Raw genomic sequence first — 20,126 nt, 5'->3', positions numbered from 1 at the left:
TTTTGAAAATTCATCCTCTGCCTATGGTTTCAAACTGTCTCTTTGGACCTTGGCAGATGATTCTGTAACAGTTAAATACTTATTTTCAAGTGTACCTCCACAACGAGGAATAAACAGGAGCTGTTATTTAAATGACACAGAAAATTATACTTCAGTCCCCGAAGTCTCTTAGACCTTACTTTAGTACAGCATTGTATCAGCTCCTACCACCGTTTTCCTTATCTTTGAATGGCAACTTCCCAAATTATTACTACTTTTGGCATCAGCGTTTCTTTCTATTAAGCACTAAATTTGGTTGTAATTATCTTGAAATAAGCACTCTACAAATAATCAGATGCTATTCTCATTTTTTAACATGAAGACTAAAGGCTGTGTAATACACAGTTCTACTTTGTGAAATAAAGAGCTGAAGACTTCTCCCAGTTCAGAAGTGGAGTGTGGTGGTGAGAGCTTTTGCCTTCACATAATGAACACAGGAGTAATAAATCATTCATCATTTCATCAAGCTACCTCCGTGAGAGTCCAGCTTCTGGGCAAGTTCTGACATACTTGCTGAGTGGAACTCTAGCAGTTTGCTCTTCAAACACTCCCAGGCTGATCCTCCTGGGCAAGTTAGTATTTGTGAAAGTCTAACGGGTTTCTTGGAGGGATCGAGCTTAGGGAGGTCCTCTAGCTAGTCTTTTCAGTCTGTGCTGTTGTGCCCACAATGAAAAAGAGATGCTGCTGGCTGTTCTCTTACAGTTTCTTAGCAAGGATCTGAGTTAGTGTTCCTCTGAAGGCAAGGCAGGGTCCCTTTTGGGTCTAGCGAATGCTGCTGGCGCTAACTTGCATTGTCCAGCAATGCCTGGGCACGTGGTATGTCAAATGGCATAAAATATGGTTTCAAAAACTTAAAGCTATAGGCCAGTGAAGCATTCTGATTTCTCACTGTTAATTACACCTGAAGTATTTTTAGCGAGGGCATACAGTCACAGATTTATGGTATGAAATCGATATGTATGTGAAATAGCTTGCTTTATGTGATTGACAGTCGGACTTGATCTTGGAGTTCTTCTCCAACATTAATGTTTCTATGATCAAACTGGTAAAACTGAAGAATAAGTAAACTTCAGCTCATTTTGAGTGTGTAAATGTAATGCAAGACAAAGTTTGGTGAAGCCATAAACAATTTTGAGAATCACTCAAAACTTTTAGAAAAAAATCTTACACAACAACTTTGAAGTGTACTTTTGTTTTTTTTTTTTAAAAATTATTATTTCCCAGTTTGTAAGCAATTCACTTTTGTTACTGGATGTCTTGCTGTACAGCAGCTGGAGTTAAAAGTCATAAATAATGGCTCTAAAATGGGTCTGTGAGGGTATTAAAAGTATCAGGAATCTCTGAACACTTTAACATGTGAAATATCCATTGCTGTAGATTTTCCCTCTTTAGTTCCTCAGGATTATCAGATTGTGAATGAGATATAACAAAATAATAAATTCATTTGTAAACAGCAAAAAGCAAACTACTGGAAGGAAAGGTATAATTTTCACAGAGGGAAGATGTCTGTGAAATTGCAGGTGATTTAACAAGTAACCAGACCGTGGGTACAAGTAAGAAGTCCAGATGTAAGCAAAAAAATTAAGCAGGTGTTCTGTCACACAGGAAGTCTAAAAATACCGGGGACATTGAACAGGTGAGGTAACGGTTCCGGAGGAACTGTTGTGTGGCCAGAAGGGCTGTGTTACGCTGCAGCGGTGTTCTGTGCGTACGCACCTATTCCTGCCTGCTGACTCGTGACTCTCGATGGGGCAGTTCCATCAGAGGTGCCAGAAACCCATTCATTTCTGTAAGAAGGTAAACTCTTACTGGTAAAAGCAAGTGCTTCTTGTGTTGGAGAATACGGGCTTGCTCCTGTACATTAGCTATTGAGAGCACAGAAGGAGAGGAGAGCAGGAGAAACAAATCTAACAAGTATGAGTTGGAGGTTTACCATCTTGTGCAAGGCTGGAAAAAATTAGATTTAAGAGCCTGGAGTTGGGAAGCGGAAAAATCAGATTTCTGTCATCATTTGGTGAGGATCGGAAACTCTGGGAAGAGGATACCTGAACACCAAGATGTGTATAATAAACAGGTGGTGTGAGGAATAATTAAAAAGGAAGTATCTGGGCATGTATTCTTTGAAATCTTCAAAAGTTTCTGTTGAAGCAGACAGTGGGTTTGGTTTACTTGTCCTTGGTTGCATATCCAGTCCGTTTTCAGAAGCCTGGATCAGGTGTGAAGAGGTGGTTGATGGCAAGATGTAGCAGGCAGAGGAAGGAGTGAGAGTCACAGCAGGCTGCTGTTCATGCAGTGTCAGTGGGACAGCTAAGAGGAACAAGAAGCAAACGGCACAGGTGTGGTACAACATTTGCTTACTGCATGGATACTCACAGACAGTGTGTTTTTAAAAAAAAAAACCCAAACCCTAGCTTTTGTGGGTCTTGGCATACAGTAACACCCGGAGAGCAGATTACTTGAACGCAATGGTTTGTCACTTCCAGATTGTGACAGGAGGCTCTATTGCAAGAGTCCTTGCAATGGTGTCTTTAGCTGCATCAGCTGAGACTCCCCAGGCTGCTGTTCTACTGAATTCTTATATCCAACTGCTGCATGGTCCTGTACGATCCCTCCAGTGTGTGCATGATCCATTGCTATTGACCACTGTAGGTTAGCTAGGAGATGTTTTGTATGTAGTGTAATTGTATTCAGAAAACTCTTACATGACTAGCAAGGTTTGTGAGGGTGCTTTGGCTCTTAGGAGAGTTCATTGTACAATCTTTGCCCAATGGCCAAGAAGTCTGTCTCTGAGGTAGGTGAGCTGCTGAAGAAAGTGGTGTTATTCAAGCACAGCCAAGTTAGCAACCATAATCTGCATCCAAATACTCAAGCAACCTTCGTGTGTGAGCTAAGCCACAGAGCTAAGAATCTCCAGGAACCACTGTATGACATGTTAAGTACTTTGGCTGCCTGTGTCATAACTAGAAATCAAGACAGTCATAAATCTCCTCACATATATATCCCCATGCGGAGCCCCCCTTAATTGTTTTACTGAAGAGAAAAAGAGGATGTTTCATGCAAAGATTTTTCTTTCCTATTTTTGCGTGGCTATAGTAAAAACTTCTGCTGTCACAAATTTTTGGTTTTGTTAACTCTTTTAACATTTACTGTCTTGTCCCCCCATAATTTATTTCTGAGGCAACTAAACGTTCCAGATCTAGTCAAACTGAAAACTGTGTGGTTTATAGTAGCAATTTTACTGGGCTATCGTAGGAATGCTGTTTAATATTTTTTGCTGAGTGTACACAGCTATACTTTACAATTAGTAAAATACTGTATGGTGAGGAAAATATTTAGAGTAAGATGAGTACCTGCTGAGAATTTAGATGAACTTTAAGCTGTGTTTCATGATGAAAAAGATTATTAAATGCCATGTTTAGCATTTTACTTCCATATACAGCTCTGCTGATAATTTGTCACATCTCATACTTCTGTATCTGCATGTCACGTAAGAAGACTCTGCAGGGTAGGGAACTCTTAGAGTTCTGCCGGAGGATAAAAGAGGGCTAGCTGTTTCATTAGGCTAATAGGTGAATGTAAAAATACTCTAGCCTTCTTGCTATAGTTTCCAGGAAGAACGTTTTTGTAGTGTTTTTGCGTTAGCTTTTGTATGTTCAGCTCTGCACTTCAGTATCTAATATCCCAGGCACCCAATGCAAGAAGGCAGTAATATCGGTGCAGGCCATTCTTCCCATGTTTATCATTGGGGATAAAAAAACCCACCCAAAACTGTATCCCCACCCCCGCATTGTTCATCTTGCATTCCTTCTTTCAGGGTACTGGCTTTCTAGGTTCTGCCTGATCTAGGATCATATCATGTCACACACTTGGGACCTTTACTGAAAACTCTTTAATGGCTCCCACCCATCTGCCAATCTACCTTCTTTGTCATTTTTTCCAGAATTTTTTTCCCGAGACCTCATGTTTGCGAAGCGCTGATGATCCTTCAGCCATGATGTCCATAGCTTTGGGTTCTCCTTCATTTTTGCTCTTGTACTCCTGTGACCTTTCTTTAGCTGTTAACTTCTGCCTGCAAAGTTGTAGAGTTTTCCAATGTAAACAACCTCTCTCTTAAGAATATTGACAAATCTCTTCCATGTTCCTTTTCAAGAAGTAGTTTATAACTTTAATCTCCAAGTTTCATCTAAATCAGGATAATGATCTGTTTCTTCCCTTTCCCAAACCCCTTTCTTACAGGGCTGTTGAAGACTCACCCTTTAGAGGTCAGACGTTCGTGCCTTTATTTGACTAGGATGAAGAGTTCAGAAAAATGACTTATCTCTTCTCATAAATATGCCTTCCTGTCTCAGACTGCTGCCTGGCTAGAACTAACGAGGCAACAAATGAAAATACCGCTAGGGATCAGGTTGCACACTCACAGAGGGCATGCAGCATCAATGGGATCTCTAAGGAGCATTTTTGTTTCTGAGATATAGCTGCCTGGTTTTAGCTGCCCTTCCACTGCAGGCTGTACTGTTGTCCAAAGTACAAAGCATAGCCTGTATGAACAGGTATTATAAGGAGGCTACCAGCAGCTGCTTTCTTCAGAGAGATTTTTTCTTTTCATTTAAATATTTGCACCTTTCCTTCTACATGGGAATTCTCTGGGAGAGGAACCAGCTAGTAGTGTTGGGTGCCATTCCTGCCAGGCACGCTCGGGAAGCAGCGTCACTGGTTCCCCACTCCATTCCAGCTGCAGTGGCTGCGCCTGCACGCCTACCAATGTGCATATAGATGACAGACATCAGTGAAACTCTGGTTAACAGTAAATGACTACGACTTCCATTTTTTGTTTTCTATGAAGTTTTGTGCTGGATTAATCTGGCAAATCCGTTAGTAACCTCTGGGAACAGAAGTGTCTGCTGTGGTGTGTTTATACCAGCTTGCACTGGTTTGGCCTGTTGCCTGGCATACTATGAAAAAAGACAGATTTTTCTTCCTAGTACAGGTAGTCAGAATAGGATCGATCTTTAGATACCTAAGAAAGATAGTAGCATGAGGGAGATAAGTGAGCTCCGAGGCACATGTTTCAGGAAGATGGAAAGGTGTTTTGCAAATGAAGGGAGTTTGTGTGCTCGTAGGGAGTATTCCTCTAGGCTCCTGTGGTGCAGTGGGGACTTCCCCCCTCCTCTCAGGTAGCAGAAGGAGCTGTACCTCAGGAAAGAAAGGAAGGAGGCAACATCTCATGTCAGTCTGCATGTGTTTCTGCTGAGGATTTTTCCTTTGGAAAAGAGAAGAGTATTTACTCACTGACACGCATATTTTCCTTCTCAGTATTGTGGGAGACCTATCTGCCGATCTGTTAGGGTTATTCTGATTATCATCTCGCACTCCCACTCTTTCATCCAAGAGCTTATGCCGCAGCCAGACAGCTAGAGTGCAGGCTGCTGAACCACTGTAACCTGAATTTAGAAATATTTCCTTCAGTCTGTAAAGTGCATCTTTTAATGGCCGCTTTGACCACTATTGACCAATGATGTCGGAATCATATTAAAGTTACACTGCAGACTAATTATACTTCTTTTGGTTTTGCATAGGTAAATTGTCTTTCTCCTGTTCAAAGTGACGTCTTTTAAGTTGTTAATGTTGCTTTATATTTGTTTGCCGAGTCTTTTCCGACTTTACTGCAATGGAAATCTTTTCTTAAGGGGTTCTCTGGAACTTGTCTTCATGCGACGCAGTAAAGATGACAATCATTAGAGATGCTCTGTCAACACTAACAAACACTGTGATAGTGCCACACTCTGGATGGAACAGTTCTTCCTTTGATGATGATCATAAAATTAAATTTCAGACTTCCCTAGTTCTACGCAATACTACAGGATGCCTAAGGTAATCTTCTGTTCTAGAAGACTCCCTTTTACAGAGTAATCATGTTATCCAACAGGTCCGTTTTATAATGTAATTTTTACAACAAAGATTTGTTGTTCTATAAATAACGTATAGTTCTATCATGTAGGCGGCTTTTGCATTTAGGGGTTTTTTCCATATTAGAAAAATATTGAAAGCATAAAGTTAGTCACTAGGAGATGCTAACTATTACAGCTAGTGGTTAAATTCTGGTTGGTTTTTGTTTGCTTGTTTTATAATTTACCATCATCACACTGTTCCCCTATTAATTACTGCAATTTATGTATTGTGTGTAGGCCTGATGAATATTATTTAGGAAAAAAAATTGTGCATTTGGTGATTTTTTTGTGTTGTATACATTTAAATAATTATGTTTGCATATGCATACATATCAGTAAAGAACTGTTTGAGTATTGCCTTTGTGGATTTCTCAAACAGCAGTGAGAAGAAAAAAAAGTATTCAAAATAATAAGCAAAAATAAAGGAGAGTTCAAGGGCCAGGGGTAATATATGAGCTATTTCTGTTCCGTTTGTAGGCTTCTTCATACTTTTAATCTATTAGATTTCAAATTGTGTTTCATTAAACACAGTGGCCTTACTCTGATGTCTAAACAGGACTGGAATTGCTTTTTATTTGCTGGTAGCCCTTCTAAACTGCAGAACGTTTTCATAAACAACTTTGTTGTTGTTGATTGGGTTGTTTTTCCAGATGATGAGTTTTACACTGCTTTTGAACATGGGGTTGGCTAGCACAGTAGTGCAAACATGATGTCTAGAGAAAAAGCACCTCTGGACAGGGACGGTGGCATCTTTGTAGCAGCAGTACCATTTTCAATGTGCATCCAGTGCCAGTGTAAGCTTTGCCCGCATCCTTTGCTGCTTACTCTAAAGCACAGTGCAGCCTTTTCCTTTCCCTACACCCTAACTTATACACTTATACTTCCGTCTGTGCAGCACTGTTACAAACTTGGCTGCACCACAGAGCAGATCATGGGATGGATCCAGTTTCAAAAAGAAGCAACAAAGGGTATTTCTAACACAGATGAGCTCAGCAATCTATTCTAGAGCCCATACAGACCATAGCCTTGGGCTTGTGCAACAGAGTGGGCTTGGAACAGAAAGGTCTGTGACAAGGGGGCTGTAATTACGGCCGCTTTTGTCAATGAGTCAATGCTATCTAGAAATTGTAGTTTTGAATCATATTTACATTTTGTAAGAATTGGGGGTGGGTTGCTGCACAAAATGGTGCGTTTGCTTTTAACTTCTCAGTTATCAATCAGCTGTATAAAAATCTTCTGCAAACAATGTAATAAAATGACTGTAGTATGCCTGTCTGTGAATACACCATGCTCCTTTATCACTCCAACCCTTTAGGAATCTCAGCTCCGCAGGTGAAGAAGCCCGGAAGCAGATGAGGTCTTGTGAAGGGCTGGTTGATTCACTGCTATATGTGATCCACACGTGTGTGAACACATCAGATTATGACAGCAAGGTCTGTGCACGTTTCATCTAAGTGATTTGTAGTGCTGAACTGTATGTCTGATAGGATCTTTTGGGGTTCATACAGTATAATTTAGCACTGTGATGTGCTTAGCTCAGCTGGTCTTCCCTCGCAACCCCAGTTTACCGATGCACAATCAAATCCTGTTGCATAATACAGTATAACCTGTTCTGTGCTTTTCATTTTCATCAGTGTTGAAGTAGTCATTCTTTAATAAAATAGTAATAAGCTCTTGTGCTCATTTTCAGAATACTAAAAAGTAAGCCGCTATAGTAGAGATTACCATTACAAATATTTTCGTAGTTGAGGATATCAGGAGAGAGACTGCAGTTTTCCCAGAGAAGCAGATAAAGCAACGCCCAAGTCCCAGAATTAGAATTTAGTCCTTGTGCTCCAAATGCCACTTAATTTGTTTGGTTTCCTTTATTGCTCTGTAAGAAAGTAACTAATTACATGACATGTCTCTGGTTGGGCTTCAGACAGTGGAAAACTGCGTGTGTACCTTGAGAAACCTTTCTTACCGTTTGGAACTGGAGGTACCTCAGGCACGTCTGCTAGGAATCAATGAACTGGATGACTTGTTAGGAAAAGAATCGCCTAGCAAAGATTCAGAGCCAAGTTGCTGGGGCAAAAAAAAGAAGAAGAAAAAAAAAACTTCACAGGAGGATCAGGTTTGCTGTTTTCCTTGTATTACAGATCTATCAACTGCAGTTTAGCTAATGATGGGGGGGAGTATGTAGCTTGAAGAAAAACTGCCATATGTTGAATGAAAATATAGCGGTTTCATGTCGTTACAAATACATGTTCATGTCTTAGTGGGATGGAGTTGGCCCTATACCAGGATTTTCCAAGTCTCCTAAAGGGGTGGAAATGCTGTGGCACCCATCCGTGGTAAAGCCATACCTAACGCTTCTAGCAGAAAGCTCCAACCCAGCTACTCTAGAAGGTTCTGCAGGATCTCTCCAGAATCTTTCTGCAGGCAACTGGAAGGTATGTGAACTGCTGCTCTTCCTCCTATTGTTGTATTTTAGCTGTTTGTTTTTGGTTGTTGTTTTTTTTAACAACATATTGGAATGTGTTTTGGAAAGAACGCCTTTTCTTGTACGCATCTGAGCCCTTCGCGCTAGTGTGTATCATTAGTCCTTATGTGCTGCAGTAATGTTATTTCCACAGTGAAAAGCAATGACAAAGATGGTAGACAGGAAGAGCGATACAGAAACTGGCCTTGAAATTGGTACCATTTCCCTTAAATAAACAGAAGATTCTTTCTTCCAGTGCATATTAGGTCAAAATAACCTTCTGGCATCTTCTAGCTGTGAGTTCTGGTGGGAAGGTACTTTCAAAATAAGACCAGCATAAATAAATTATTTGTGTTTGCTTTATTATTTGTGTTATTGATTTCCTTATGTCCTTGCTTGTGGCCCTTGCATACTATATGTTACAAAAGCACCACATGAGAACACTTGATTAATGTTATCTATTTGTTACAGAGAGATTAAAAAGAAATGTTAATTGCCTCTTTTGCTTGTAGAAAAACAGCTGAGACTTTTTCATTTTATGACCATTATAAAATCAGTCTTTAAAAAAAAAAGCAACCCAAGCCTGTTCCCTTTTCAATAATTTGTCACCTATTATGATATTTTGTCTGTTAGACCACCTTTTTTAAACATCGCTTTGTTAGAGGAATGAGTCAAAAGCAACAAAGAGCCAACCCTTCATAATAACAGAAAGATACGTGTTTAACATGTCATCTTTTCTCTGGAAACTGTCCCCTAATGTACTTAAGAATTGCAATCTAGTAAGATTATTTCAATCCGAATGTGGTAGTAGATTTGTGAGTAACTGGAGTTTTACTATAGTTCGCAGCATACATTCGAGCTGCCGTAAGAAAAGAAAAAGGACTACCAATCCTTGTGGAGCTGCTGAGAATGGATAACGATAGAGTTGTTTCATCTGTGGCAACTGCCTTGAGGAATATGGCACTAGATGTTCGTAATAAGGAGCTTATTGGTAAGTACAGAACCGGACTGCAGAAAGCACGCTACCAACATGTTAGACCTAGTACTGAAAACACACTAGGATGAGATCCCACCAATAGAAATAGCATACTTGATTTCACTATATCGTGTCAGTTGTGTCACAGAAATTAATCTTTGTGACAGCGGTAGCTTTTCAGAGTAATATTGACATTTTAGTTTGCCTTTAGTGATCTTGCATGGCAATCTCTTTACAATGGATGGAAGTCACTTCAGCTAAACTAAACCAGGCAGGAAACCGTCAGTACAAGAATATGACGGAAAACACAACTCTGCTTCCTTGGAGCTAAACGGTAACCTTCTCGGAGGGTTTCAAGGTCCCCTGTGTATTCTAAGAGGATAGGACAGCTCTGCTGCTTGTACATCAGTAAATGTTTAATAGTATTGGATAGGGAGAGAGGGAAGAAATCCTCTCCTAGTAAAATATTTCCACAAAAGCCCAGATACAGAGCAGTGTGTATGTCTTTGCTGAAGTAATCAACAAGGGTGCTTCCTAGAAAAACTTAATGTTTCGCTTTTGTCAATTTTAATATTTAATACTTTAAGCATTCCCTGTGCCCTTCTCATCTAGCATTTAAAAAAACCTCAGACAACATTTTTCCTGCCTTAATCAGGAATCTCAGTCTATTATGGCAAGTGTTGAACATGCCTCACCCTCAGCTTCAGATCAGTATGCCCTAAATGAACCCTGCTAACGTACATCATGATCTCAGAAAGTTTCGTTTTTGTTACAGAAGCATTTTTTGTTTTGTAGCCTAGTGGGATAAGTACATAACACCTCTTCATACTGTTAAGAGTATTATTATTCTCTAAAGATAAATGCAGGTGAACAGAATTTTATTATATATTTTTGAAGCTTCTCCATCTTGGATGTTCAGAATGTGTTTTCTTGCAATGTAGGTATTACAGATGTAAGAAATTAGTGAAAAGAAAATTCTGTTCTATAACACCAGTCATATATATGCCATACGCAGGCGATATTCTCTTTTCAGGATTCTTTTTTCCCTTTCTGGCAGAACTTTTCAGTTCAGGAATGCACCTCTACCTGTTCCCTCTCCCTGCCAAAGCCTTAACTGTGATAGAACTATTGGCTTTCCAGATACACTCTGAAACTAATCTTTGTACAGAGTATTTTGAGATGTAAAGTGAGTCATAAATTACCCCGTGCCAGTCATCTGTTTTATGCAACTTTACTGCTGTTGGTAGGAGCAGGAATAATGATGGGTTTACACAGTCTAAACTCTGAAGTAAGTAATAGACTGGTGTCTCCAACAGCTAACAATATTAACTGGTATATGCAAGCGTGTGTTGATCTCGGTAAAAGATTGGCATTGACAGGGTACCACTGTCTACAGCATTTGTCGGTGATAGTTTTCCAGTGTGTTTGATAAGTTGTTTCTTTTGTGTGCAGAATTCCTTTTTGGATATTTGTTTCCCTCAGGCATGTTATCCAAATAGATAGCTAATGGCTTTGTGTAAAGCTTATTCATTATTCACTGTTATGTACAAATGCATGTCTTCAATAAAATCAATTAATCATTCCATTAACAGCACAGCATAAACAGGAAAAAAATTCCCTTAGCTTTAGTTAATTTCCTTTGACTGGAGGTGATTATTCCTGTGCGTCAGTCAGCAAACGAAATCGGAAAGAGCTGACATCTGACCTCTTATGGATAACAAATATCGTGAACAGAATGTCTGAAAGAAAGAAAAAAAAAATTACAAGTTACTATAAGGACGTTTTTTAACTCTCCCATAAATGAAGCCTAGGAATGTGCACCAATCCTTTAATCATAATAATGTAATGTTTTTCCTTGAATGATTCTGCTTTCTCTGAATAGTTCCTGTTTTACAAATGTTCCTGTTTTAATGCAAACATGCAACTTGTCACATTTTTAAGCTAAAAGGAAAAAAAAATATCTCTAGTCTTTCTTGACTCTGTGTAAAATGTGAATTCTTGGAAGGTTTCCATGGTTTTGATCCTGTGTTTATTTTTATTGCTTTCAGATGCAGTTTTGTCATGAGTCTAGAATTTCAAATCTTAAGTACCAAAATGTATTTTTTTTAACTTGCTTCTGTTCGTGGGTTTTTATAGGTAAATATGCTATGCGAGATCTGGTTAATCGACTTCCAGGAGGCAATGGTCCAAGCATATTGTCTGATGAGACTGTAGCAGCAATCTGCTGTGCTTTGCATGAGGTCACTAGTAAGAACATGGAAAATGCCAAAGCCCTTGCTGATACTGGAGGAATAGAAAAGCTGGTGAACATAACAAAAGGAAGAGGTGACAGGCAAGTAGGCAACAAAGCTCATACCTAAACTGTTTCTCTATTCCATTTGAAGTGCTTAAGAATGTGGGAAGTGTTTTTTTTTTTTTAAAGTAAAAAAATAAAAAAGGTATCTGCTTTTGCAGTCCTGATCGGAGCAGCTAACCAAGTCTGAATCACACTGGGAAGGCGGAGGCAGCTGGTACCGCCATTTTCTTGCAGTGTATTCGCTGTCCAAAGCTTCTGGAGGCTTTTACAGCCGCACGCAGTACCCACATCAGTGGGGGCTGCTCAGGTTAAATGGTACTAATGAAAAAAATTGTTCCCTCTTAAATATCTACAAGATTAATAGAATATTGAGAGCTTTTCAGAGTCAGAACATGTTAGCACCTTTGTCAGGATGTGTTACAAGAGCTGTTAATGATATCTAGCGTGGCCATTAGGTAGGTTGTAAGGAAAACTTGGCCTGCCGAGCAGTTACCTAGCCAGTGGGATTTTCTTGAATAGGACTGCAAAGCAAGTGTCAGTTGAGAGGACCTGGCTCTCTGCAGACTTACTCGGGTACGGCTGTGCCAACCCCTCTGTTAGGGGTTCTGTTAGCTAAGCTCAGCGCTGGGCTTGATCGGGCATTGTGTTTATTCAGTAGTAATAAAACCTCTCAGAACTGGACAACTGAGCACTAAGGAACAGGAACACGTAATGGCTCCTGGGCCGTGCAGGGTCAGCACTAAGTCAGCCTTGTGGACCCCATCTGGCTTTGACCAGCATCGCTGCTCTGTGCCCCTTAGCAATATGACTGATGCAAACTATATTAGCAGGACTCTTGTGTAAACCAGAATATTGCAGAGCTCCTTTCTGTGGGTAACAGAAAGCTGATTGTCTATCAGCCCTGTGTACTGTTCCCAGTGTTTGATCAGATGGTAAAGTGGAGCTTTTTTTCTCAGAGGAGCTGGTCAGAGTGAATTAAACATGCCACGTTTTTAACAAAGTCTTTGTCTCAGAAGGAAGTGGCTGTATTTTGAGTATCCACAATTTACAACACTTTGTATGTACAAGGGGCACAGACTCATTTCAGCTGCAGGTGTGAATGCAGTGACTTTGTTGGTTGGTGGAGACAACATGTAAAGCTGCATCTGCACTTACACTTATGAGGCAACAGAGTACACTAAACAAATTTGAAGTCTTGTGAACATCTTAAGAGTGTGTACTCATTGATTAACACTATCAACTGCAATTTTTTTCAGTCTTTTCTTTCAAAAACTGCATTTGGATGAATCTTCGCAGTGACAGAAAAAGGCATACGGTTAACACAGATGTCATGCTGCAGCATTTAATGTCAAATCACTACTTCAGTACCGCTGCCAGTTTACTACCATTTCTCTTTTTAAAGGTGCACGATTTTATGATTAAATGATGATGTGATTATGATTTATTTTATTATTTACAATTTTCCTACCCTTGCTCTTGAGAGTGGAAAAGTGTTTTCCCAACCAATAAAAGTTTTCAGCAGTGCCAGACAGAACTGAGTACAAAGGCTCACTATGAGGATGTCTCAAGACTTTTCGTACCATCTCTCTTTTATTTGTTTATTCTTTTTCTACAGTTAGGAATTTTGTACAATGATTTAAAGTATGTAGTCTCAGTTTTTATGAAAACGCACAAAATAGGGTATTTCTTTTCATGATTTTTAATTCTTGCAGGCAACGGCAGTAGCTATTTCAACTCTTCTATCTGTATTGCTCTTGTGGGTGACCCGAAGAGAAAATTTCTAGGCTGGAGAAGGAGATGATTGTCATGCGTAATCAGGTTCTGCACCAGCCTTTTGGTGAGGCTGCTGGCTCAGCCTCGTTCACACTGTGGTAATGCAGGCATGCATTACTGAGGCCTGCTGAGGTGACCTGACTTGCTTCGCAGCATCAAGGTCTAGGCCATGGTGTAGCTCAGGAACATTGTTCTTTTTAAGTGGAATTAAGTGGTCTTCTAATAATGCAATGTTCTGTATTTCCTTAGATCATCACTGAAAGTTGTCAAGGCAGCTGCCCAGGTACTGAATACATTATGGCAATATCGAGATCTCCGTAGCATTTATAAAAAGGTAAATTACAAAATTAGCCCACATTGGAAAATAGTTCTACAAAACATCCTAATTTAATGAAAAGTGATTTTTTTTTTTTTTTTTTTTTTTGCCACTCCACAGGATGGATGGACTCAAAGTCATTTTATTACACCAGTATCAACACTGGAGCGAGAGAGATTCAAATCACATCCTTCTTTATCAACAACAAATCAACAGATGTCACCTGTCATACAGTCAGGTCAGTCACGAAATGTAAAGAGGTTTACTGAAGGGGTATCTGATTTTTTTTTAAACTCAAATAGCCTCTCAGTTTACTACTAATTATATCTAAAACGCAGAGGTCATGCTGTCTTTCCTCTGTATTTAAACGTAAGCGCTTCACATACCCTGAATGTTACTGTAGCTGTTTCTTTTAGCAGGCTTCAAATTCCACAGGATTTGTGGGTGTCTCTGCATTAGTGTTTTAGTCTGGATAAGGAGCGCTTTGAAGCAAACCTCCGCACTTACTGCTTAAGGCAAATCAAACTGCAGTCTCAGAGTGTGTGAACTGTATTCCTTTTGGATGAAACTAAACCAAATGGTGTGCTTCCAGACTACGAATATGCTCCAGCTGCTAACGGGCATTCAGGTCATGGGACCAGGTTAGACTGGTGCTAAGTAAAATCCTCAGAGTGCACACCTGGACTTCCTTACCACCTGTGTCCCTCTGCAAAGCCACTCCCTCTGGGCTGTATGACTTGGCATTGTAGGTGCAGCCTCACAGAATATGGGTACCTGATAGCACAAAAATCAACAGACCAGTAACGAGGAATCTATTTTCATTCCCAATTATGGGATACAAAAATCGTACTTTTCTAACTCCTTCTCATTTACTTCTTGCCTTTGTTCCTTTAACATCTTCAGTGCTAGGATGTAGATCTTCATGAGGGGACTGATACAAAACCTACCTGAAGCCTTGTATATTGTCTCCATTTGGCATTCCATTTTATCCGATTTTCTCTTCTATTTTTACATTAATAGATCTCTGTTAATACCAAGAAATATCTATCTACCATGACTGCTAAAATAAGCGACCAGTTCCTACAATACTCTTGTTTAATTACTTCTTCACATAGAAGTAACAGCCCTCTCACATTCCTTCATTACATGGTTGACATGAAAAGCAAGGACTCAACCAGGGTTTTATCTTCCTATGAGACGTACACCTATAGCGTCTTAAGAAGGGAAAGAAAGCGTATCTTTCATGCCCAGAGTTTCTCTCAGCCACCACAGTACAACGTGCAGGGCCGACTCCTTTGTCTAGCACCATACAGCAGCAGACTGCAGTTACCAGTTCTACAGGATTTTGTTATTCCTATTTTACTGTGTTCCATGTTCGATTTTTTCCCAGCCTTTCAGGATTCCACATTAATGTCCTGACCAAGTACCTCTGTCACTCTCAAACCACATGATACTGAAGGCAGTTTTGACTTTTACACCTAGCTGCCAAGTTGCACATGCTGGAATCAAAACACCACCTTGAATTCACAGACTGTTTAAGCTATGTGTCTACTGCCAGAGCCAAAAATATCTTCTCAGAGTTAACAATGACAAGAAAGCAAGCACAGCTTAGGCTTAGGGAACTGACCAGATCCCACCAAAGTATAAAAGCATATTCCAGTACCTACTGTCAAATTCTTATCTCGGCACTTTCTCTCCCAAGACACACTTGCAGAATGACCGTGTCACTCCAGTCCTTTGAACTACGAGTAGGAAGTAGGATGGGCAGCTCTAACATAACATTCAGAGGCTGTTGTACTCCAAAGAACACCTAGTAAAAACTCCTAATAGGAAGTGTCTGCTTTTCTGTTCCAAAGCATGAACAAGCTTAAACTAGTAAGGCGGAAGTTTGTGGCAAAAACATGTCCACAGAGGGTACCGCGGTAGCAGCCTCGCTGACACAGCACACATAGCAGATGCATGGTAGAACATTTACACTTCGCCTGTAACAGCTGTTCTTGCTTCAGTCACTCAATTATGAACACACTGTCCTGGTTCCGCCTGGGATAGAGTTAATTTTCTTCCTAGCAGCTGGTCCAGTGCTGCGTTTTGGATTTAGTATGACAATAATGTGATAACACGCTCAAGTTTTAGTTGTTGCTGAGCAGTGCTTAGTCAAGGACTGTTCAGCTTCTCATGCTCTGCCATCTGAGCAGGCTGGGGGGCACAAGGAGCTGGGAGGGGGCACGGCTGGGGCTGCTGACCCCCACTGACCATAGGGATGCCCCACGCCATAGGGTGCCATGCTCAGCATATAGTCTGGGGGGGGGCGGGCTGGGGGGCCGCTGCCCAGGGACTGGCTGGGCATCAGTTGGCAGGTGCTGAGCAGCTGCATCGTGCATCACTTGCTGTGTATTTATTTTTTTTAAATTTTATTTCAATTATTACACTGTTTTTATCTCAACCCACAAGTTTTCTCAGTTTTACCCTTCCAATTCTCTCCCCCATCCTGCTCGGGGCGAGTGAGCGAGCAGCTGCGTCGTCCTTAGTTGCCAGCTGGGGTTAAACCACAACACACACACATTATATTGACCCGTGTCAGAATTTCAGTGACACCCCCAAATATAGCTTCTTTAGCCATGAATGTGCTAGGATAATATCTGTAATTATCCATAATAACACAAAATTGTGAGAGATGATGTAATAGACACAGCTAATGGAAGAAGATATCATTGATCAATATTTTGAAGCGAAACTTCTAGAAATTACTTTAAGTATTTTTCTCCTGCGTTACTGGAGTCTTTCTAAGCCAACAAAGCGTGAGTGATCTGTAAAACAGAGAAGATGTAGCAGAACAAACTTCTTAACAACTACAGTAGAGATTCAGCTGTTCACTGTAAGAATATAAAGTAAGTAGTCCTCTGGTATGATCTTACAACGGTTGTCAGCCAGCTGGAGCATGGAATGTCCAAAACGCACTGTTGCACACTAGTCAGAGAGCAGTAATCTAAGTGTGCACATGGATCGCTTCAGCCAGGCAAGGCTGTAAATTCTTCTGTCCTGTCCCAAGTGATCGGATGGGCTTGAAGTTTCTGTATAATTTGCATAAAATCAAAAACATTAGCAGGACTATTATCTTCTAAATGCAAACAAATGATGTCATATGCAAACTGAAATGGGTAAGGTCTCTTATTTCAGTTGTACGCATTATAGAGCAGTGACTCACCATAAAAGTACAAAATTTTAATCTCATGGTACATTGTTGATAGCTTTTGTCATTGGGGTTCTTCATCCAGGAAAAAAACCATGTCATAGTTTTGTCCATCACCCACATCTCTCGTTTGTTAATCCTTGAGGAAGGGAGAGGTGAGGTTATAATAACCAATAAAGAGAAGGTTAGCTACGGGGCAGCCTTTGTTGTAAATACTGATAATCTTTCTTTCCTCATCAGTTGGCAGCACGTCGTCGTCACCGGCTTTATTAGGAATTAGAGAACCCCGCTCTGAATACGACAGAACGCAACCTTCTATGCAGTATTATAATAACCAAGGCGACGTCATTGCACATAAAGACATATATAGCAGTAAGATACCGGTTTGGTGAACTTTTAACTGGAATGAGTAGTTTGTAAAATCCTAAGACGGACAGTTGCGTTAGCAGGCTTGTTCCTACTTAGCATCATTTTCCATTTTTATTCATTATATTCACTGCATGTGGAAAAGAGCAGGTTTTTAATGTCTGCTATTTTCTTTAAAACTGCACACATTATCAGCATAAGAGAAGATCTGTTTATGTATTGGGAGGTGAGAGGTGTTTGGAATTTTTATTTAAAATCCTATTACGAAAAATTGTTTTATTGTGCACATTATTATTGTGTTGTATGATATAATAATATTATTACATTATTAAATTATACCAAGATCTAATCTTTTCCCTGATGTCCCTTTTCCTTCCTACTATTTGACACAAGACACAAAGCAATAGAGATGACAGTGAATAGAGAGAAGGAAATTTCTTGTTTTAAAGGTTATTAGTCTGTAAAACTAAAAACAACTCGCAAAAGTCTCTTGGTTTCAATTTCACTACTGCTGAGGGACAAAATTTGCCTGTATTGTGCTATTATATTGTTAGCAGGTACTAAAATCTGCAGACTTAATTGTTTGGGTGCCACATAATTTCTTCTAGGTAAAACAGAAGCAAGTAGACTTAGAGACTAAAGAATAAAGACTGAAGTTTATGCCATAAACTTTTCTCACAGGTTCCAGCAAGCCTTCACCAATTTACATCAGTTCCTATTCCTCACCAGCAAGAGAACAAAACAGACGACTCCAGGTGACTCCAAAATTCTGTTTGAAATGACACTGATAACAAGACTCAGCACACAGTGTTTAATAGAACTCAAGGGAGTTTTGAGTATACTTTGTGATATCAGAGTGCTTTTTTTATGGAGCATGTCTAGAGCGTAGTTAATGTCACTTTAGTGTACTTAAAGTGGCAATTGCTTATGTACTTCTATTACCTTTGTGTGTTCTTTTTATAGTCACATATTTTAGCACGTTCTTACAGTGGGATCCAAGACCACTTTTCTGATTTGACTTTTTTTTTTTTTGGTAGGTATGGTCAGGTTCTGTACTTTCTATTTATACTCCAAAAGTACTACTTTTGGACAGTTACAGGCTTCCGAGTGAAAGCAGGAGGAGAGTCTCAGGCAGGCTTAGAGGTTTTCCCTCCATTTAGTTTCATTTAAAAATACATTTCATGGAGGTTTGGACCTGTGTTACTCTCATCATTGGTACAGATGCACTTAACTTTTTAGGGGAAGGTTCTGTATAATGTGTGTAAGGTTGAGAAACAAGTATTTTCTCTGCTAATTATATTTCGAAAGCTTATTTTTCTATCATTTTGTCAACAGCATCAGCAATTGTACTACAGTCAAGAAGATACCAACAGAAAAAACTATGACGCATACAGATTATACTTGCAGTCCCCACATAGCTACGAAGACCCGTATTTTGATGATCGAGTTCACTTTCCTGCTACTTCAGATTACACAACACAATATGGACTGAAATCAACCACAAATTACGTAGACTTTTATTCCACCAGACGATCTTCTTATAGAGCAGAACAGTACCCAGGTTCACCCGACTCCTGGGTGTAGCATCAAAGAGAGAAAACAAGAGTATATTTCTCATCTTGCTTGAGAAGAAATGGAATGGCCTCATTTGTTGCTTTGGTTATGATGTGTGAAAGTGAAATAAAAGAAGGAACAAGGAAGATTTTTTTTTTTTTGTGAGTGAGAAATTGTCAGGAAGAAAAACTGGAGGGGATGGGTTTCTGCTCTGTTTAGATGTTAGGTATAATTATTTGTAGCTCCTGTAGTCTGGTGAGGGTGTGGGCGATGTGATGAAAGGTCTGAGAATTGAGTAAAATGAATTTGGGAAGCGTGTAGGTCAGAGCAAATTAAAGCTGATTTTTTATGTGAATAAAAGTCTTGTTCTGATAGTTTGTACAGAAAAAATAAAATGGATGCCCTTGTTTTATTGCTATTACTAAATGTCAAGATTGTATGCTATTACGTCTTGTAAATTTCTTTCGTTGGTGTAAATATGGAAATGCCACATTGGTTTGAAGTGCCATCCATTTGTAATGCGGTGTGTCATTTTAAAAGGAATTTGAAACATCATGCACAAAAAAAAGCCAAGAAAATGTTATAAATTTTAAAAGAAAAAAAATTAAAAATGAATAATGTAATTTTGAAGCACAAAGTCCAGTCCAGTATATTCACACCTCTCCCATTCCCTGCCTATTTCATAAGAAACTTCACTGCCATTTTCTATGCACATGGAATAACAATAAATATGGAAGTCTCATCCATGGAAAGCTGTTCCCTGCTCATTTATTTTTTATTTTCTGTGTGTGATATTTGGAAACAAATACCATGAATGTAAGTCAAATTGTATGTTTTTAAGCTGGTTAGATATGTCAAAACATTTGGGCCATTTTCCAGCTTTCTTCAGTGCCATATATTCTGAATTTGTCAGGCCAGCAGACCAATGGGTGAAATTATGGACTTTCCTCCCATTATTCCTTAGGCTAGTATTTTTACTTTTGATATGGGCAATCCAAGATATTGGAACTCTATCCTGTTTTCTTCCCATCGCTCCTCTGCTCCTCCCCATGCTCTCCCCAAGAAAATTAAAATGATCTCACTTGCATAGACATTACAGTCTCCATTTTGACTACGTTTTGCTTGGATTTATTTACAATAAAAATCTTTGGTTATTTTAAGTAGCTAAATCACATCCTTTCCTCGTGCCGTAGAGCCTGTTAACTTT

The 20,126-nt window shown here is 39.6% G+C and overlaps 1 protein-coding gene across 10 annotated transcripts in view; it reads left to right on the top strand.

Annotated features, from left to right (window-relative positions):
- Positions 1-19,671, top strand: part of PKP4 (plakophilin 4) — a 95,932-nt gene extending 76,261 nt beyond the window's left edge. For all 10 annotated transcript variants that reach the window (XM_075092677.1, XM_075092686.1, XM_075092682.1 and 7 more), the window contains 11 exons: positions 5,727-5,910; positions 7,303-7,420; positions 7,909-8,100; positions 8,246-8,419; positions 9,289-9,439; positions 11,561-11,756; positions 13,743-13,827; positions 13,930-14,047; positions 17,240-17,371; positions 18,047-18,120; positions 18,701-19,671. In XM_075092677.1, the coding sequence (XP_074948778.1) occupies positions 5,727-5,910; positions 7,303-7,420; positions 7,909-8,100; positions 8,246-8,419; positions 9,289-9,439; positions 11,561-11,756; positions 13,743-13,827; positions 13,930-14,047; positions 17,240-17,371; positions 18,047-18,120; positions 18,701-18,949 (1,673 nt within the window). In that variant the 3' untranslated portion in view covers positions 18,950-19,671. The remainder of the gene's footprint in view (positions 1-5,726; positions 5,911-7,302; positions 7,421-7,908; positions 8,101-8,245; positions 8,420-9,288; positions 9,440-11,560; positions 11,757-13,742; positions 13,828-13,929; positions 14,048-17,239; positions 17,372-18,046; positions 18,121-18,700) is intronic.
- The last annotated feature ends 455 nt before the right edge of the window (positions 19,672-20,126 follow it).

The sequence above is a fragment of the Phalacrocorax aristotelis genome, chromosome 5 (genome assembly GCF_949628215.1).
Source record: "Phalacrocorax aristotelis chromosome 5, bGulAri2.1, whole genome shotgun sequence".
Lineage (NCBI taxonomy): Eukaryota > Metazoa > Chordata > Aves > Suliformes > Phalacrocoracidae > Phalacrocorax > Phalacrocorax aristotelis.
Note: the sequence above shows the minus strand (reverse complement) of the source record. Positions and strands in the feature narration are given on the sequence as shown.